This window comes from Monomorium pharaonis, chromosome 1, assembly GCF_013373865.1.
Source record: "Monomorium pharaonis isolate MP-MQ-018 chromosome 1, ASM1337386v2, whole genome shotgun sequence".
Lineage (NCBI taxonomy): Eukaryota > Metazoa > Arthropoda > Insecta > Hymenoptera > Formicidae > Monomorium > Monomorium pharaonis.
In genome coordinates this window covers 9,854,553-9,873,674 of record NC_050467.1, presented here as the reverse complement: position 1 = coordinate 9,873,674, position 19,122 = coordinate 9,854,553, and the positions used below count along the sequence as shown (strand labels likewise).

The following is a 19,122-nucleotide window of genomic DNA, read 5'->3' as shown; positions in this document are numbered from 1 at the left end:
TGGGAAAACGAGTAAAGAAGGGAAAGAGAGAGAGAGAAAAAGATTTCATAAATGTAGCATTTGTATCACTATGGGTAGCTGCCCGTGACATTGGAGTTGTCATAGAGAAGTGGGGGGCGGCGCCAGTGACATCACAGGCGGCTCCCTATAGTGATACATACCTACTTACGGGAAATTTAAATTTGCATACGGGCGCTTGAATATCTAGCAGCCATGAAATGAGAACACGCGAGCACGTCAAGGAAAGCGCTCAAGCCGACTCGAACGAGACATGGAAGCGTGGCAGCCAGCGCAGGGAGGAAGCAGGCGAAGCGCTGCTGTCACGCTTTGCCGCTCCCATCCCGCGTTTCGCCGCACCGCGCCGATGTTTGATGCAGGCCGTGTTATAGCTCGAGCAGTTCGAGCTCTTTTCTTGGCGCGCTCTTCTTTTTATTTGAAAAAATATTGGTTATTGTAATAATACCATATATAATATTGTAATAATACCATATATAATAATATTGTAAAACAAAATAAAAATTTTACATTTACCTAAATCCTTTCTTACATACGTATAATTATCAGGAAGGTTTTCTGTACTTATACTATATAATTTTGTATATTTATTTTTATATACATATAAACATAAAAATTGCATAAAAATTGTATAATTAAAAAATTATTTAAAATTGATTTTATTTGCTTTGCTTTGATTATAAATGAAAACATTTTGCTACATTTTCAATATATGTATAAAAGTTATATGACAAATTTAAAAAATAACACAAAAAACAATTTTTTAATGTTGTAACCGTTGAATCCTGTGTGCCTATTGGCTACGGATAGCCGCGGGATTCAGGGTCCGGGCGGCGGGCTCGTATAAATGAGAAGACGGCGTGTTCGGTATAATAATATGTTTATTCATTAATTCCTTAAGCTGGTCACACACACTTTCCGTAGAACGTAACAGTAAGATTTCGACATGTTGGATTGGGCGACCGTAACAGTAAGCGACTAAATCAAGTACGTGATTGGTCAAAACCTTACTGTTACGTTCTACGGAAAGTGTGTGTGACCCGCTTTATGCTACTATGTACAATGTCTTATGCTACTATTTACACGGGTGTGTTCTCGTCGTGCGAGGTATTCGTGTGCGTGGTGCTGGCGACAGTGTCGCGGCGGATGCCGGTGTATCTGCGTGCGGCGGGATGCCCTGATTGGCTGTGCGGTGTGCGTGCCGATCGGTCGGCGTGTAGTCGGTGATGGCGGCGGATCCCGGCGCTACGATTGGTCGCGGCGGTGCGACGTGCGGCGCGGCGATATGGCCTTAAGGCCCGGTGCTAGCGGCGCGGCGGTATACGGTGGCCAGCCTGGCTGGCGGCGCAGCGGCGTGTAAGGCGGTGCGGTTGGCGGCACGGTTCGCTACCCGGTCTCAGCTGATCGGCGCATCAGCTGTCCGATCGCGCTGCCGTTGTCACCCCGCGTGGTGACAGTCGCGGCACCGGTTTCTCCTCAGTACGGAGTCCCCAGGACGGAGCGACGCGCGACCGCTCAGTGCGCGGCCGAGAGCTCGGGTACGGAGCGTGGCGGTGTGCGGCCCCTCAATACGCGGCCGGGAAGGCACTCACTGCGTGCCCGGGTAGGATCGCTAGGTTAGGTGACGGCGCTCAATATGCGCTCGAGGATGCCTGGCTCAGTACACCAGGAGGAACGGTCTGCTCACTTCGCAGGCCGGGGAAGCTCTGACTCCGGTCTCGGGTGGAGGGCTTATATACCCTCCACTCGGTGGTGAGGGAAGACGAGAAGAGCGGAGGGAGCCTGCGCGAGGTGGGGGTAACGGCCTTACCTCCGCTCTAGCGGCAGCGGAGGAACGACTCGTTACAATGTGTTGTATAGTTATATGTAAAAGTAATTATATGAATGCAAAAAAAGGAAAGAATAAAGATTCAAATTCACAACGACGCATGATACTTGCGTTACCAAACCGTTGCCTTACGCTCTCGGCTACGGCTGCTAGATTGCAATTAATGCTTCTATAATTTAAATAATATTACTTGTTTGAAATAAATATTATTAATTTTCTTTAAAATATGTTATTAGTACTATTCAAAGAAATATTTATTTGAATTAAGCATTTTTTTCTGAGTGTATAAATCTATCTATAAATATAGATTTTGTCAGGTTCGACTAAAAAAAGATTTTTTAACCCTTCGAGGTCACACTTCTTTTTTCTAACGTCGAGGTCACACTGGGAGGTTACCATCCATTGTCATTTTTAAAGTGCTGCATTTATGAAATTATCAAAGATATGGTAACAAAAAAATTTATGGATAAACTTGAATGTTTGGAAAATGTATTCTGATCTTTGAGTATATATACATGGAGGAGGAATGCCAGCACTGAAAGTGTGTCCAAGATCTATGCGAGAGAGAAAGGTATATCATGATACTTGCTCTCTGCGCATGCGTCAAACGCTATATGTACAATGGCTAACATATGTTTCACACACACATACAATTCGTAATTAAGTACAAAAGTGCACAAGAAGTGCACAAGAAGTGTTGAAACTGCGGTGCAGATAATGATATTGTTGTAAGCCGATTACAACTATATCTATTAAAATTGCGACATGCATCTTTCGAAAGACGTTGCAAGAAGCACCTCTTTCGAAAGACGCACAAGAATCCGCCGCGCTCACGGAAGTTTCAATTAACTTCCGTGAGATTACAACAGCGCACTCGGAAGCAGTTCGTATCGCCCTAGAAATAGGCCCTACGCTGCAAAATCAAACCGCAAGACTACCGCGTTCCGATGTCGAAACGCTTAGCCTCGCGGAAGCTACCGACGCCCGGTCACTGGCCCCCGAAATTGCGCCAGATATAATATATAAACGTGACCACGCCGTGACCGAGCGGAGAGAAACATAACAACGTCCGAGCCGCGTCGCGTACTATACACCTTATCGCGAGTGATACCTAACACCATCACAGCTGACTGTAAGCGCAAGAGAAGGAAATAAAGACAACGAACAAACAAGTAAGAAGCATCTTCTTTTCTCTCATACACCGAGCCAAACCTTCACCCTTTGGGTCCTAACTCTTAAGGCAGGACGAATCCCAACTACCGACGGGAAAGAATTCCCAAAACGAACAAACGCTCACAACAATATTAACGCATGCGCAGAGAAAGCGAGTATCATGATATACCTTTCTCTCTCACACAGATCTTGAACACACTTTCGGTCTACATAAAACCATAGCAATTCCTCCTCCATATATATATACTCAAAGATTCTGATGTGATTTAAGCAAAAATCTAAAACCGTTAGTAAGGGAAGTGCGCCGATTGTGGGCACCGTTTTGTTTTTAGCTCATAACTTTTGACTAAATGCATATTATGCAGACATATGTGTACCAGGGGAAAGCTAGAGGCCTTAGCTAACTGTCAGTGAAAGAATTAAATTGATTTCTTCAACTAGAAAAATTTTATTAAAAATTTAGTGAAGTGACAATTTTTGGACAAAAAAAAATTTGTACCCGGTTGTGGGCACCCTTGAAAAACCGGTAAAAATGGAAAAATATGAAGGAAAACCACCACAAATAAAGGGAAAATAAAAATTTATTTATTTTAGAAGCCTTTACTGGCAAAAAGAACAAAAAAAGATGACACGTTTTCACATTACTCATCGCCTTCTTCATCTTCGAAATCAGAAGCACAATGCTTGCATGTGAAGTAGCTGGCACGCATATCAACGCACTTTAAATGCACCGGACGACTGCATTCATTGCATTTAATGGAGTTTGCGGCAGTCAATTTCCGTGGCAGTAGGTCCAGACAGATGAGACAGAAGTCCACATCATCAGATGGTGGAGACTCCTTTGTCTTGATGCGCTTAGCCGATGATCTAGATAGTGTTGCCTTGGTGCGCTTAGTTGATGGTTTATTGTCCGCTAAGCAACACTTAATGGCTTGCAACAGCGCATTAAAATCCATTTTTTTTATCAAATGATTTTTCCGAGGTTGACGTGGCTAAAAATGCGTAAAATGCATAAAAATAGTGATAAAATACGTTACGTCAACATAAAGAACGATATTACGCAGTTTCTCAACCAAACACGCAATTAATAAAAAAAAACAAGGGTGCCCACAACCGGTTACATGAAGGTGCTCATAACCGGGAATGGCAACTATTTTTCCAAAAGACTAACAAATTATGTGGTGCAAAAATTTTGGTTGAATACGAAATGAAATTACAAAATACAATAACAACACTGCAAACACAATGAAACACTTACCTTTTTGAAAGAATTCACACCGATTAATCGCACTTCGAAAAGAGTAGAAAATCACTTTTCTATTTATTTATTGCAAATAATTTTTACTATGCTCACAGCTACTACGCAAATGCATGTATTCGTTTCGGTATCAACACGAAAACTGCGTACCGTCAACATACACGTTTTTCAGTACTCAGATCAGTAGCGTATGCTTGCTGTCCAAATTTACGTAGGGGTACCCACAACTAGAGTGTGCCCACAACCGGCGCACTTCCCCTAAAAAAATTTTTGAATCTTCCAATATTAGAAAAAGAAGAGTTTTTACAAAATAAATCATAACTTTTTTAATTTTTAATATTTTTAGCTAAAAATTTAGACTTTTATTATTCAAGTCTTGTACTTCAAGGAAAAAAAGATGTCTTTGTCCATTTTTTCAAAAAGAGTATTTATTTTGCATACTGAGCATGGAGTATTTTAGTATACTGAAAAACAGGTATTTTCCTAGAAAAGTCATGTTACGATAGTATTTACTTGAGCGTCACTTTTTTGTATGTCATGCAAAACCATTTTTTCCTCGCAAAATAGATTGCGGTCCACCGCGTGCACGCAATGTTAGAATGCGTTAATTTAACGTTACATTTTCAAGATCATTGTCCATTTCGTCCACAGATTGCTCTGAATCGCTTGAATATGTTTCTTTAAATATGATTTTCCTCGACATCTGAATTAACATCGTTGAAATCATTACGTCCATCATTTTGTAAAATACTTTATATGGTCGCTGCCGTAAATTATAAACCATTATGCTGCATTATTTCGAAGAATAAATTAACATAAAGATTTTTAAAAAATTTGTAACCGTGAATCCTGTGTGCTTATTGGCTACGGATAGCCGCGGGATTCAGGGTCCGGGCGGCGGGCTCGAATAAGTGAGAAGACGGTGTGTTCGGTCTAATACTATGGTTTATTGATTAATAACAAGCCTATGCTAATATGTACAATTCCCTACGCTAATATATACAGTGTGGTCCTCGAAATGCGAGGCGTCCGCGTGTGATATGCTGGCAACTATGTCGCGGTGTGTCTGCGCGCGCAATCGGTGCGGTACCCTGATTGGCTACGGCGGCGATGCGTGTGATCGGTGTCGGCGTGATGCCTCGGTTGGCTACGGCGGCGTGCGCGCCGGTTGGTCGGCGCGGCGATTGGCGGCGGGTGCGGTATCGGCGGCAGCGGTGCGGTGGTACGCTGTGGCCCTAAGGCCTAACGCTAGCGGCGCTGTGAATCGGCGCAGTCATCGGCACGGTGCCCGGTGTCAGCTGCTCGGCGCATCAGCTGATCGGTCGACGGCGTTGTTGTCACCACGCGTGGTGACAAGTCGCGGAGCCGGTTCCTCCTCACTGCGGAGTCCCCGGGTCGGAACGACGGCGACCGCTCAGTGCGCGGCCGAGAGCTTGGGTACGGATCGTGTCGGTGAGTTACCGCTCGGTACGCGGTCAGGAAGGCACTCACTGCGTGCCGGGAAGGATCGAGTTTTAGGTTACGGCGCTCAATGTACGCGCTAGGAAGCCTGGCTCACTTCACCAGGAGGCTCGGTCTACTCACTTCGCAGGCCGGGGAAGCTCTGCCTTCTGTCGCGAGTGGAGGGCTTATATACCCTCCACTCGGTGGTGAGAGAAATAGAGAAGAGCGGAGGGAGCGAGCGAGGTAGGAATAACGGCCTTACCTCTGTTCTAGCGGCAGCGGAGGAACGGCTCGTTACAAATTCTAGGCATAAGAATCTGTATTATATCATACTTTTACACTTTTTAGACCACAAAAAACACAAAAATTCGAACCACTAAAAAACACAAGAAACTTACACGGAGGTCGCACATGGGGTGGCTACCACCCTATCTTGTTTTTGGACGACTACCAAAAACAAACCAACGCGACTTTCAGTTACAGTATAGTACAAGAGCATAAATAAAACCTTGAATTACCATTAAAAGGCGTTACTAGTATCATTTTTTCTTAAATCGGAAAGATATAATGTGTTGAATTTAAGCGATGGGTAGTAACCACCCAATGTAACCTCGAAGGGTTAAATGAGCTGAGATACCCAGTATATATGAATTTTTACGTGCACGCGCGCGCGCGCGCGCGCGCGTGTGTGTGTGTGTGTGTGTGTGTGTGTGTGTGCGCGCGCGCGCGCGCGCGTGCGTGTGAAGGAGAAAAAGAGAGAGAGTGTGTGCACGTAAGGTTTGATGATAAAAAGAAAGTGTTGGACTAAATTAGCGACGTCTATCTGAACCGTCAACTAATCTATCATTACGTGTTTCATACAGGCTCATGAAATTTTCAAACACGAAATTTTGTTACATGGTAATCTTTTTTATTAGAATGCCTACGTTTAATCTAAAAGCATTGTATTGTTCTTAAATGTTCGCTCCACTTGGGCCCGGCTTGATTTATGCGTACAAGGTTTAAAATTTATGCATGAAGCACATTTTGTTACGAATCCACGCTAGAAATTTTTAGAAAGTTCTGGTGCTTTATATAACGGATCTGTAACAGTGATTTACAAGAAGTTTGTGACGACGGGCAACGGGAAAGTGTCTATCAATCTGCTGATCGGTTAATTCTTGGCTCTCACTTTTTATTTTTTTAAATACAACTTGTAAAACATGTTTTTAATGTAAGACGAGATTTATGAATTGCTTTAAATTTTTTCCCAACAAAATTTTTTTTCTACACCAATAAAATACAAATATTATTTATTTTACGTTTATTATTTTATACGTATGGTATCCAGAATAAAAGAAAAAATATAATGCTATTTCAATGACACAATTTTATTTTATATTTCATATAGTGTTATAAATCAAAATTAATAAAAATGAAAATATTTAAAGTCAAAATTTTTAATTTTATTTCTCCATTATTATAAGTTTTATGACCAGACTGTACGAACGGTTGGTCACTTCCATACTTTTCACACAATGCAAAAATATAATTATGTCATTGAAATAGCGTTATGTTTTTTCGCTTAGTTTTTTTCGAATACGATAAATATAAAATAATAATCACAAAATAAATAATAATTGTGCTTTATTGATATAGAAAAAAATTATTTTGTACAGAAAAAATTTAAAACAATTAATAAATCTCGTCTTATAAAAATTTATAACGTTTACAAAAATGTTTTGCAAATTGTATTACAAAATAAAAAAAGAAAAACGTAGTAAAAAAATGTAGGATCGAACCCGGATCGACAGATTGGTAAACACTCGCCCGTTGCCCGTCGCTACAAACTTCTTGTAAATCACTGTTACAGACCCGATATATAAAGCGCCAGAACTTTCTAAAAATTTTCAGCGTGGACTCATAACAAAATGTGCTTCATGTATAAATTTTAAACTTTGTATGCATAAATCAAGCCTGGGCTCAAGTGGAGAGAACATTTAAGAACAATACTACGCTTTCAGATTGAGCGTAGGCGTTCTAATACAAAAGATTGTCGAGTCAGAAATTTCGCGTTTGAAAATTTTGCCTGCTCGCACGCATGCACGCACGTCCGTACACATGCTCTCTTTCTGTTTCATTTTTCCTCTATATACAACATCATTTTTGCAGGTACACGTACACCTGCTTTGCGTGTGTGTGTGTGTGTGTGTGTGTGTGTGTGTGCGTGTGCGCGCGCGCGCGCGCGCGCGTGGTGAGAAAACTGACTCATAAAGTTCGAAGATAAAAAGAATCAAAGAAGTGCTAGGCTAAAGTAGTGACATCTATCTAAACATCTATCAATTAATCTACCGCCATGTGTACGCATTTCATGCAGGCTCACGAAATTTTCAGACACGAAATTTTCTGGCTAGACAATCTTTTTTATTAGAACGCCTACGCTCAATCTGAAAGTGTAGCATTGTTTCTAAATGTTCACTCGTATTGGGTCTAGGCTTGATTTATGCGTACAAGGTCTAAAATTTTTACATCAAGCACATTTTTGTTACAAGTCGACGCTAGAAGCAGACAGTTTTAAAATTTTTTGTCGTTTTTCCTACAAAATTGTTACGACTCGTCTTTGTTATCATCTATACTTTAATCCTGGAGAAAAATTTTTAATTCTGTAAATGCAACTAAAAGATTAATGAGCTAGAAAATTATCGGTAAAACAAGACAACTTTAGCACCCTCTTAACATTAAGCTGTCTAATCGCTCATAACTTTTTGATAGTTGCAGCAAAAAAATTATTTTCATAACATAGTGTAGCAAAAAAGTAACAAAAATTACAGATACATTTTTTGCTGTGATGTATGTATATGCTATTTTTTCAAATGGCTGGATAGCTTATTTTGATATTAAGCTATCTAGCCGCTCGTTTTTTTTTATGGTTGCAGCAAAAAAATTACTTTCAACAACAAAAAAAAGCAAATAATTAGCAAAAAATTGCCATATATTGTTTTTGCGTTCTGATAATTTGGCTTAGACAGCTTAATAGACCTCCCGTTGAGGATCGTGGCCCCAAATGACGTCAAGGAAGAGCATTTGGTCGTGAGCGAAGAACGGTAGCGCGCGCATTCACACGCCTACGAAATCTTTATGTTTGTTTGGTGTGTTCGTGTTGGAATTTGTTTGATCGTGCGTGCGTGACACACGGAGAGTATTTAGAAGGAGTCGTCGCATGATCTACTGTTGGCAATATTGGGAGTGTGTTCCCAGCACCGACGTCGGACTGCGGCCTGAGTATTTCGAGGACAAATTTTAGCAATTAGGAGTCAAGCGCGGTGTAGCGGAGGCGTGAATTGCGTGAAGCTCTTGCGGCATGAATTTGGCTTTGAGTCGCGTCCACACCGATCCGAAGCGGTCCCGTCGCACAATGGGCATAAAGTCGCTTTTTGTGATCAAAAATTGTTCGACGGTTGAATTCTCAACTGATTACAATTTTTTTTTTAATACGCGTCATTCACTCTACTATAACCGAGATTTGAATGTTTTTTAATATTTGTTAATTTTAAAAAATCGTAAATGTATAAACTTTTTGACAAACATTTTTGGGTGTTTTTGTACTTCTGTCAATCTTGGTATACAAAGGTTTTCGGGGTCGTTGATTACGAAACCGTCACTCAAATTTTAAAATTTAAAATGGCGGATCCAATATGGCGACTGTAAACTGGAAATGTAAGGACAAACCGCCATATTAAATCCGCCATTTTGAATTTTAAAATATTAGTGATGGTTTCGTAATTAGCGACCCCGAAAATCCCTGTATACTAATACGATTTTTTTAAATTAACAAATATTAAAAACGTGCAAGTCTCGGCTATAGTACAATAAATGACGCGTATTAAAAAAAAATTTATTGCAATCGGTTGAGAATTCAGCCGTCGAATGATTTTTGATCACAAAAAGCGACTTTATGCCTACTGTGCACGTCAACAAATTGCGATCGCCGTACGTTTGATCTTTCGTATCGACGCGGCGTACAGATACCGAGCGATTTCCGTTCAGCGTTGTCCAGAATGCTTCGTCTCGTTCCGGCATTATATTACGCTTCCGTAATGTGAGCGGAGACGCGGTACGTTGTTCAGCGCACGCGAACGCTGGCGCGTCCTTGACCGTATTGACGTATCGGCTGACTAAAACTTCGTGTAACAACTTCGCATGATTTCTGTTTCGCAGTTAATTATATTCTACTATTTTTTTCATTTTCTTACTTTATGTTAATTTCGCTTACTTAATAAATGTTATAATCTTTTTGTTATAAAATCCGAGTGTAAATCGTTATTTTCCTCTCCCTCTGTAAATTTGCGTGTAACGGACATTTGACCGTGGCCTCGCGCCCCTCTACCGGAAATCTTGGAGCAACCGGCTAAAAGAACAACTCGAGTGAGAAGCGGGATTCTCGTGTTTGCCGAATATTTTCGTGTCGCAACATTTATACCCGTATTCATAGTTGTTCCTCATTTCTCAAGATTAGTCTATCTTTGTCTCGCCTATTGCGTTTCACCATACGCGAGACAAAAACAGACTGATCTTGAGAATTGAGGAATGACTATGAATACGGGCCTTTAGGCCTGGTCTACAATGGATGTCGTAAGTCGTATCGTAAGAAATTTAACCAATCATGTTCGCTTTTCTTCTCTAAGATCAACTATGATTGGCTAGATTTCTCGCGATATCCATTGTAGACCAGGCCTTAGTGATCTGACGCGATGGAAGTGTGCGTTTGACGCTCAATATTGGTGTTCCGCGGATCGCTCGGCAATATTTCAAAGAGTGTTCGAAGGAACATTTATTTTCCCTCTTCTCTCATATCATTTTTGCTCCGCGTCGCGTTTCCTAATTAAGAAACGCACAGGACTTACATGTTTCGTACATCGGACATCGTAAAACAGACATATAAAATTCATTGATCGATACATTTTAAAGGAATTTGAAAAATAAATAAAAGTTTTTTAATTAACATTTTTAAAAAAAGAAAATTATGTTCTCATCACAAAAGCTGAACTCACAAAAAGCTAGGACCTCATACAGTTGAATTACTTTGTCGAGTAAATTTACATTAGATAATAATTTGTTTCGAAACCTATAGAGTCTCTGTTAGGTGAATTCGACTTCTCATTACTAATACAATAAATGTTATTTTCTTTCATATTATCAACATGTGATCACGATTGCCGACTCCCTTACCGCCTACCTGCAGTTGAATTAATCACTTTCCTCATTCCCCTCCCCACCCTTCTATCGTTAAATTAAGTTGATCGGCCTCTTGTACGTTTCGATCCCACTGGTCTGAAATCGGAAATTAGTAGAGTGACGCGGACCAAGTACGCATATGGCGCCTGAATTAAGACATTCTATGGATTACTTCATGATATAGCAAAAATAGTTTGAGGGAACCGTTTTCCTTCTTTCCCTTTTCCGCCTCTGGTTTTGCTCCGCTCGGGACGTGAACGTGTGTCAATATAAATCATATTATTGCGAAGAAAAATGTTATTACATTGCTGTATTATCGTGATTTGATATAAGCAAGGTATTTTTTCAAAATCAATACAAATTGTGTATTATGATGTTGTAATAAAATATTTATTTACCTTTCATAAAGGTCGGAAGTTGAGTAAGCATTGTGTAAAAACCCCAATTTTCACTAAAGTGTGCTGCAACTATAGCCCATACTGGTGGTGAAGTAAACATGGCTTTCCATGGATGAATAATTTTCTGAATATGAAATAAAAATATCGTCATATTTAATATTGTTGTATTATTTAAGTTAATAGTATAAGATTTCCATATTATAAAATATACATTTCAAATATGTCATTTTTTCCTACAATTTGTAGTTAATTGAATAAATTTTTTAACATAAACTTTTTAAAAGTTTATAAGTTTATTTATTGAAGCAATAGTATTGAATTTAATTTATTGTGTATTGTTAAATTACAAAAGAATTACAGAAATAAGAGATATAAAAAAGTAAATACAAATATATAAAAAATATAATATCAGCGGTACTGTTATAAATCTTATCAGAAAAAAATATAGAGAAATTGAAACAGTATATGATGCATAATTGATATTTGTAAATGATATTATGGCAATATTATCTTTTTATTATTTGAAACAATATTGAAAAATAATATTATTGAATAAGTATGAAAATCATTGTACATTTAAATTTTTATAAAACATAAATTTACATAAATTTGTATTTTATCAATAGTTTTATTGTAATTTTAAATAGCTTTTTAATTATTTTAACCCTTTACAACATTTATATTTTAACCCTTACAACAGGTGTAGAGTTCACTTTACACCTGAACAAATAAAAGATAATAGTTTTTTACTTCCGATTCCTCGGTTTCATTCCGAGTAGAAAATAGTTAGGGAAATCCTTATGTAGCATAAAGCCCCGATGAGGATTTAATAAGGATGCCACAAAAAGGGCTACCTTAATATTACGACATTAGAGCCTTATAAGGTGTTATTAAGGATGCCTTAAACTTACTGAGTAAGATTTTGTTATGGAAAACTAACAAGGGCCTTACAAGGTACTATTAAGGATGCCTTAGATTTACTAAGTAAGATTTTGTTATGGAAAAAACTAACAAGAGCCTTATAAGGTGTTATTAAGGATGCCTTAAACTTACTGAGTAAGATTTTGTTATGGAAAAATAACAAGGGCCTTACAAGGTACTATTAAGGATGCCTTAGATTTACTAAGTAAGATTTTGTTATGGAAAACTAACAAAAGCCTTACAAGGTGTTATTAAGGGGATACTAAACTGCTCTGTTTTATCATTAATTTTCGGACACCGAAATCTTTTTATTGATTGCATGGAATTGAAAATCCTTCTCCAAAATTAAAATACAGATAATAACGCGGTGCGCTGCGATTAATTTCATACGAAAAACGAAAGAAAGTTAGAAAATTATAGTTTTGTTATCGACTTCTGTAGTCGTGAAAACATTGGCTGCGTATAAAAGTTTTAGACTTTGTACGTATAAAATAAGCATGGAGCGCACTTGGCATTTCAGCAAAGAACAATACTGTGCTTTTAGAATGGGCCTAGGAACCTTAGAAAAAAAGTTTTCGGTGTTTAAAAGGATCCTATCTGTTTTATGGTTAGAATTGTACAATTTGTTTCAATGTACAACTTTTTATTGCATTTACAGAATTAAAAATTCTCTACAATTAATTCTGAAAAAGGATTTCTAAATCTATAAAAGAAATACATACAAAATTTTGTTAATAACGTGCCCAAATGACTCTACATTATCGACCTCGATCAAGTTTGACGAGCAGTTTAGCATCCTCTTAAGGATGCCTTAGATTTACTAAGTAAGATTTTGTTATGGAAAGCTAATAAGGGCCTTACAAGGTACTATTAAGGATGCCTTAGATTTATTAAGTAAGATTTTGTTATGAAAAGCTAATAAGGGCCTTACAATTAAGGTACTATTAAGGATGCCTTAAATTTATTAAATAAGATTTTGTTACTGTTTGGAAATTAGAGTAACTCACGGAGTTAACACTCCTAACTGTCCTACAAATTTAACAAGCAGGTTAGACAAAGGGATTACGTACAAAGAGAAATAAAAGAAACAAACTGTAAATAGGTCTCATTTTATTAATGCAATTAATGAAATTGTTTTTAAACTACATAGGAGGAGAAACGAAAGGGGGGGGGGGCACATGGTCCCTCTGACCAAACAAAAGGGTGAGCACAAGGTCCCTCTGACCACTCGCCACTTTCTATCTCTCGTAAGTCCCATTGACTACGTGAGATATGTTGTCATTGATATACAGTGAGGTTACCTGCAGACCAAATACAACGGACTACCGCCCCTGTGGCGATTGCGTCCTCCAACAGTCAACGATGACTACCGCCCCTGTGGCGATTGCGTCCTCCTCCTGTCCTTCAAAACTTTATGGGCCCAATGCCCGGTTTAGCTCTATTATTGCCAAGGGCCGTGTCTTCTTCCTTCTTCTTCCGACGCTACACATGTACCTCTCCCACCTCTCTTACCAACGCGCCGCGACGCCTCCTAGCGCCCCGCTTGCTCCCCACTCGCACTCACTAGTGCCTTAATTTGTCCGCTAGTGAGCGGGCAGGCGGGCTTTTCAAACAGTTACGAAAAGCTAATAAGGGCCTTACAAGGTACTATTAAGGATGCCTTAGATTTACTAAGTAAGATTTTCTATGAAAAACTAACAAGGGCCTTACAAAGTGTTATTAAGGATGCCTTAGATTTACTAAGTAAGATTTTGTTACGGAAAGCTAATAAGGGCCTTACAAGGTACTATTAAGGATGCCTTAGATTTATTAAATAAGATTTTGATACGAAAAGTTAATAAGGGCCTTACAAGGTACTATTAAGGATGCCTTAGATTTACTAAGTAAGATTTGGTTACGAAAAGTTAATAAGGACAAGTCGCGATATCAAAAAAATGTTAATGCAGTTCTTGGCAATAATTTTTGTAACAGTTAGTTGCAAAACAAATTTTTTTTACAATTTGTTATAAACAAATTAAGAAATAATTATCCTAGCCTGAAATAAACCACGACGGAAACATATATAATATGTCCATGTTTATAACAAATAATATAATGTTTATAATATATATGTTCCTTGTTTATAACAAATTATTTACAAAATCTTTTGCAACTAATTTTTGTTGCAAAAATTCGTGTTTTTCATCAAAACGATCGTTTTTTAAGTTATTCCACATGCTATTTCTTGTATGTGAAAATTAATAAAAAATCTGTTAATATTTACTTATAAAAATATAATTTAACTAAACATGTTTCATCTTTTTAACATCTATTCAACTGATCTACAATCCGTATGTATAACATATCCACAATATATAAGTATCCACAAACATCAAGGGTTCATGGATCAACTCGAGGTATCAGTTCCTGTACGATCTTAAAAGTCAAGCAGCGTTCAAGGTGGTTCGCAGATGGATGGGTGACCGTTTTTTCGATTGCAGAAAATGCTGTAATAATGACCGAATCAGGCATGCCGGATTTGATGTTTGATCCTGATCTGGATATGGTATACATAATATGGCCCCTAAATTTTTATTTTTATTACATCCCTTATCAGAATCAATTGGGGGTTGCCAGATCTGGTCTGAATACGGTATATATAATCTGGCCCGAATCGGCATACCTAAATTTTCTTATAAGGCCCTGTTAATATTTGCTTATAGGGCCCTGATAATTTTTCCTTTAAAGTGCTCTTAAACCATTTGTTTTACTTCCTTTTCAGGCCCTACTTATATATCCTTACTAGGGCCTGATTAATTTTAAGGAAGCCTTATCAGGGCTTTATTAGTGCCCTATTACATTTTCTACTCGGGATATTCCAAATTTTTGATATTGTCAATTTTAAAAATAAAATTGGAATTCTAAAATTCCTGATAGTTTTTTTAATATATATATGCCGGTATAATAAGAATTACTATACATACATGATAGCAGCTACAAATCATAAAAAGAAATTTCAGAGAATTATATCATAAGTAATATAAATACTACAGTAATTTGATGAAAAACATAGTAAAAATTTTCATAATTATTTCCTTGGCGTCTACTGTTCACTATAGTACTTTTTACTATAAAATGTTCTTCGTGTACCATATAATTACTATGTAAATATAATTAAAACGATAGTTTCCACGTCACTCATAAGGTACTATTTTTAACGCGTTTTTCTTTTTAAGTGATTTCCGCAGTACACCACTGAAGAAAAAAATAATAAAGAAGTATTTGGTACATTCCGTTTCAAGCATAATATGCATAATGCATCATTCATCCTTGTTTAATGTTTGACAAACAATGAGGATGATCGATTCTCCATGCATATTTTGCGTGAAATGTATCCATAAGAAAACAAAAGACCGGAAATTAAAATAACAATAAAGAATTGCAAAACATTTATTTGATTTTCTAGGCTATTAACATGATTCTACAAGAGAAGGAATATCTATTGAAATGCTCAAAGAACTATAAATTCATATCAATAAAACTAATAATCATTTAAGAAAGAACGTTCATTAGTTTTTATATTTATTTTTGAAAATAAACATGGACCTAAATATGTGGATTTAAACATAGAAAGGAATCGATGATCAAAATCTTTTACAAATGAGATAATTTGATACGTTTAAAATTTTTTTTTAATTCCACTCTTTTATCCCGATGTGATTTGAGTGTAAAATTATTTTGGAAGTCTTAAAATGTTTTCTATAAAATTGTAAATTTTGTTATATGACTTTTGCAGTGAGAAGATTTTCGAAGTGAGTCTTTGCTAAAATATTCGAAATTACCAAAACGGGTATTAAATTGCTCGATTAATAAATTGATTAAATAAATATATTTTTTTTAATTACAATTTATGCCATATTCTTTGAGGAGAATTTGGCAAGAGAAGTAGAAATAAAAACTATATATTTTCCGAATAATTTTTTATTTCAAATAACTTTATATTTTTCAAATAACAATACTCTTCAATGGAATAAATCTATATGAATAACTGAGATATTATCTGATTGATTTTGCAGATTGACTTATATTTAAAATATTTAAATGATTCATCAAATCGATAATGAAAGCGAGTTCACAAAGAAACTCTATATTTTGAAGAAGGACATATATTTCAATTTTCCTCATAAAATATACTGCATTTAACATTTTTCGTGAATTCAATATTCAATTGTTTTGCTTCTCTCTTGTCTAACAATCTCCATTACTGTTGCTGTTTACTGCCAAAGCACTTTGTGAAACGTAGACATAAAATTCCTGTAGTGTCGTAGTTTTATTATTGTTAAAAAGTATTTTTCTTTATTCTATGTCCTTTTTTAATTGCTGCTGCCAGAGTGCAGTGAAATGGATATAAATGGATATTGTGTTCCTTCCTTAGGTAAATAATTGTGTAAATCTGCTCATCTAGTCTAAAAATTGACTAATAAACAAAAATATGAACAAAATTTGACAGAGCCTGGGAAAATAATTTCTTTGCGTTTATTCACAATTCCACAATTGTCTTTTATGTGGTTATCAACCCGTTGTTGTGAAAAAATTTGTCATTGAGAGACATTATAAAAATAAATATTTAAATGAATATTGTTCGGCGGTCCTCGCTCTAGCGCGTGGTAACAAGCACGATTTGCAATAACAGCAGCAAACGCGCGCACGCGCGCTTCCTACGGAATCGCTGCGTTACGCGTTGCGAACTGGGCGTTATGCGATGACTAGCGATTATTCTATACCCACGCAGGCGCGAGCCAAAATGTTTCATTAGACTAATAATTGAAAAATCGCTAAACCTTGTCGCGAGAGACTCGAGGAAGAGGAGATGATCCTCCCCCTCTTAAGGCATCCTGGACGACACCCCATCCCAAATCAATTGACGATTGTAGCACTAATTGATTAATTAACTTTGATTACTAATTATTCAAAGAGGACGGACGGCGCTCTCACTGTTTCTGGGCGCCCGCGCAGCGCCGCACCCTAGAGAAAAACAAACTGTCAGACCCTCCTTAACTAATAAAATAGCGTTAAACAATTTGCGAGCATGAGGCAACGCACGCGATAGCCTCGTGTATTCAGGAGCACATATCCGCAAACCCATAGTGAAAAACTTAAATCATGGATTCGGATTAACGCTGACGATAGACCCGCGACAAGCGAATAAAAATTACGAATAGAGAATAAGGGAACTATCCTTTGAGCGTAAAATGAACGCTAAAAACCTAATGATTAACAAACTAAATGACAGCCGATCGGTGATTTATTACCAGCATTTCCTAACTCTTCGACCTCGATCATCCTCACTTCGCGCGTATATAAGCCGAGATTTTTGGCCCAAATTCGGATTATGCTCTTTCGATTCATTTTGTTCGGTTCGTAAATCTGTTATAGTAATTTGTGATTTAGCGCACGGAACTTATAAAATTTCACGAGCTTCGCTCATAGAACGTAGAATATTTCGCGACTCCGCACACTAAACTTATAAAATTTGACTATCTCAGTGACTCGTAGTCTCTCGATCTAACGTTTGCAAATCGAGGTAGCAAATCCCGTTCGCCCACACTCATCGTTACTCTGCGTTAAATTCTAGTTTTGTTGCGGTCTAATTGCGAGAAATGTGTCAAGAAATTGTTAAGTTCCGCAGGAATTTTTTATTCGAATAATATAACGTGAATTTAATTTGAATGGTTTCGAAACTTATATTGAATTTTTTTTTCGTCCTCTCTTCTATTTTTTTTCTTTTACTTTCTTTTTTTTTGCTCTTTCACAAGTTCTTTCATTGGAGTTCACCTCGTTTTCTGTCGACGGAGTTGGGAGAGAGGAGAAGCACTTCTTGCGTTTTGCGCGTATTTCCGCGTTCACCCTATTAGCGCAGTCAATTCCCCGTTCACTCTGAGCGAGCGCTGCCGAGGATTCCTTCGGAGTCTCCGGACCTCTAGCGTTCTCTTTCTATATATATAGTCCAGTAGAATTAGCTTTATAAAGGGCTGTTTTGTAAAAAAATTGATAACTCAGGTTTGACTATGCGTAAAGTACAATTAATATGTATAGATTAAGACGGTAAGGTACGTTTGCAACTCGCAAAAAGCTGGGAATTATTGCAAAATTACGGGTTGAAATGAGAAAAAAGTAGTTTGCGCCTCGTAAACTAAAAACGGAATCGAAAAAAGTTTCAAATAAAAGTTGTAGATATTAAGTAGGTCTACAATAATAAGTTTGGTACATTAAGATCGGTGGATTAGTTTGATTGTAAAGTAGAAAAAACCATAAAAAATGGCCTTTTCTTTAATTGTTTATAACTTTCTTAAAAATTAACTCAAGCATTTGAAATTGTAAGAAAATATAGCTTTTATGACGATAAAAAAGTATATCAAATTTCATAAAAAAATATTAACAACTTTTCGAGTAATGTCAATTGTTTAACCAAAACGCGCTCCACTAAAATTTAATTTCTACATTTTTGAGACCATGCACAAACATAAACCAAAGTTTTTTCTCTTTTTAAAAAGTTGTAATGACCGTTTTTCGCACGGCCTAGCTCGTCGGAAGGGATCTAGGGCGAAAAAAGGTTCAAAGACAGCAAGTATACGTTTTCGGTAACAGAACATATATTTAAGAAAAGCAAGCGTACATTTTTTCGCGGTATTTACAGATCAGTATTTACATTTGTTGGTGCGCGGTTTTCTCGCGTCGATTGCTCGACCGGATCAGCTGTTCCGGTGGACAGATGCTTATGGCGCGCTGTAAGGCGGGCGGTGATCGCCTCGAGCACGGTGCTAGGAGCTTCGCGACCGGCGGGCACGCGGTGCGGGCCGGGGTGTTTACTCGTGTCTACGTGTGTACGGCGC

At 37.6% G+C, this 19,122-nt stretch overlaps 1 protein-coding gene across 9 annotated transcripts in view; it reads right to left on the bottom strand.

Annotated features, from left to right (window-relative positions):
• Positions 1-19,122, bottom strand: part of LOC105835394 (vesicular glutamate transporter 2) — a 200,757-nt gene that overhangs the window by 101,048 nt on the left and 80,587 nt on the right. For all 9 annotated transcript variants that reach the window (XR_004962679.1, XR_004962684.1, XR_004962680.1 and 6 more), the window contains one exon: positions 11,330-11,453. Coding sequence is in view for 6 of the 9 variants with exons in the window: in XM_036284567.1 (XP_036140460.1) it covers positions 11,330-11,453 (124 nt within the window). In the remaining 3 variants the exon portion in view is untranslated. The remainder of the gene's footprint in view (positions 1-11,329; positions 11,454-19,122) is intronic.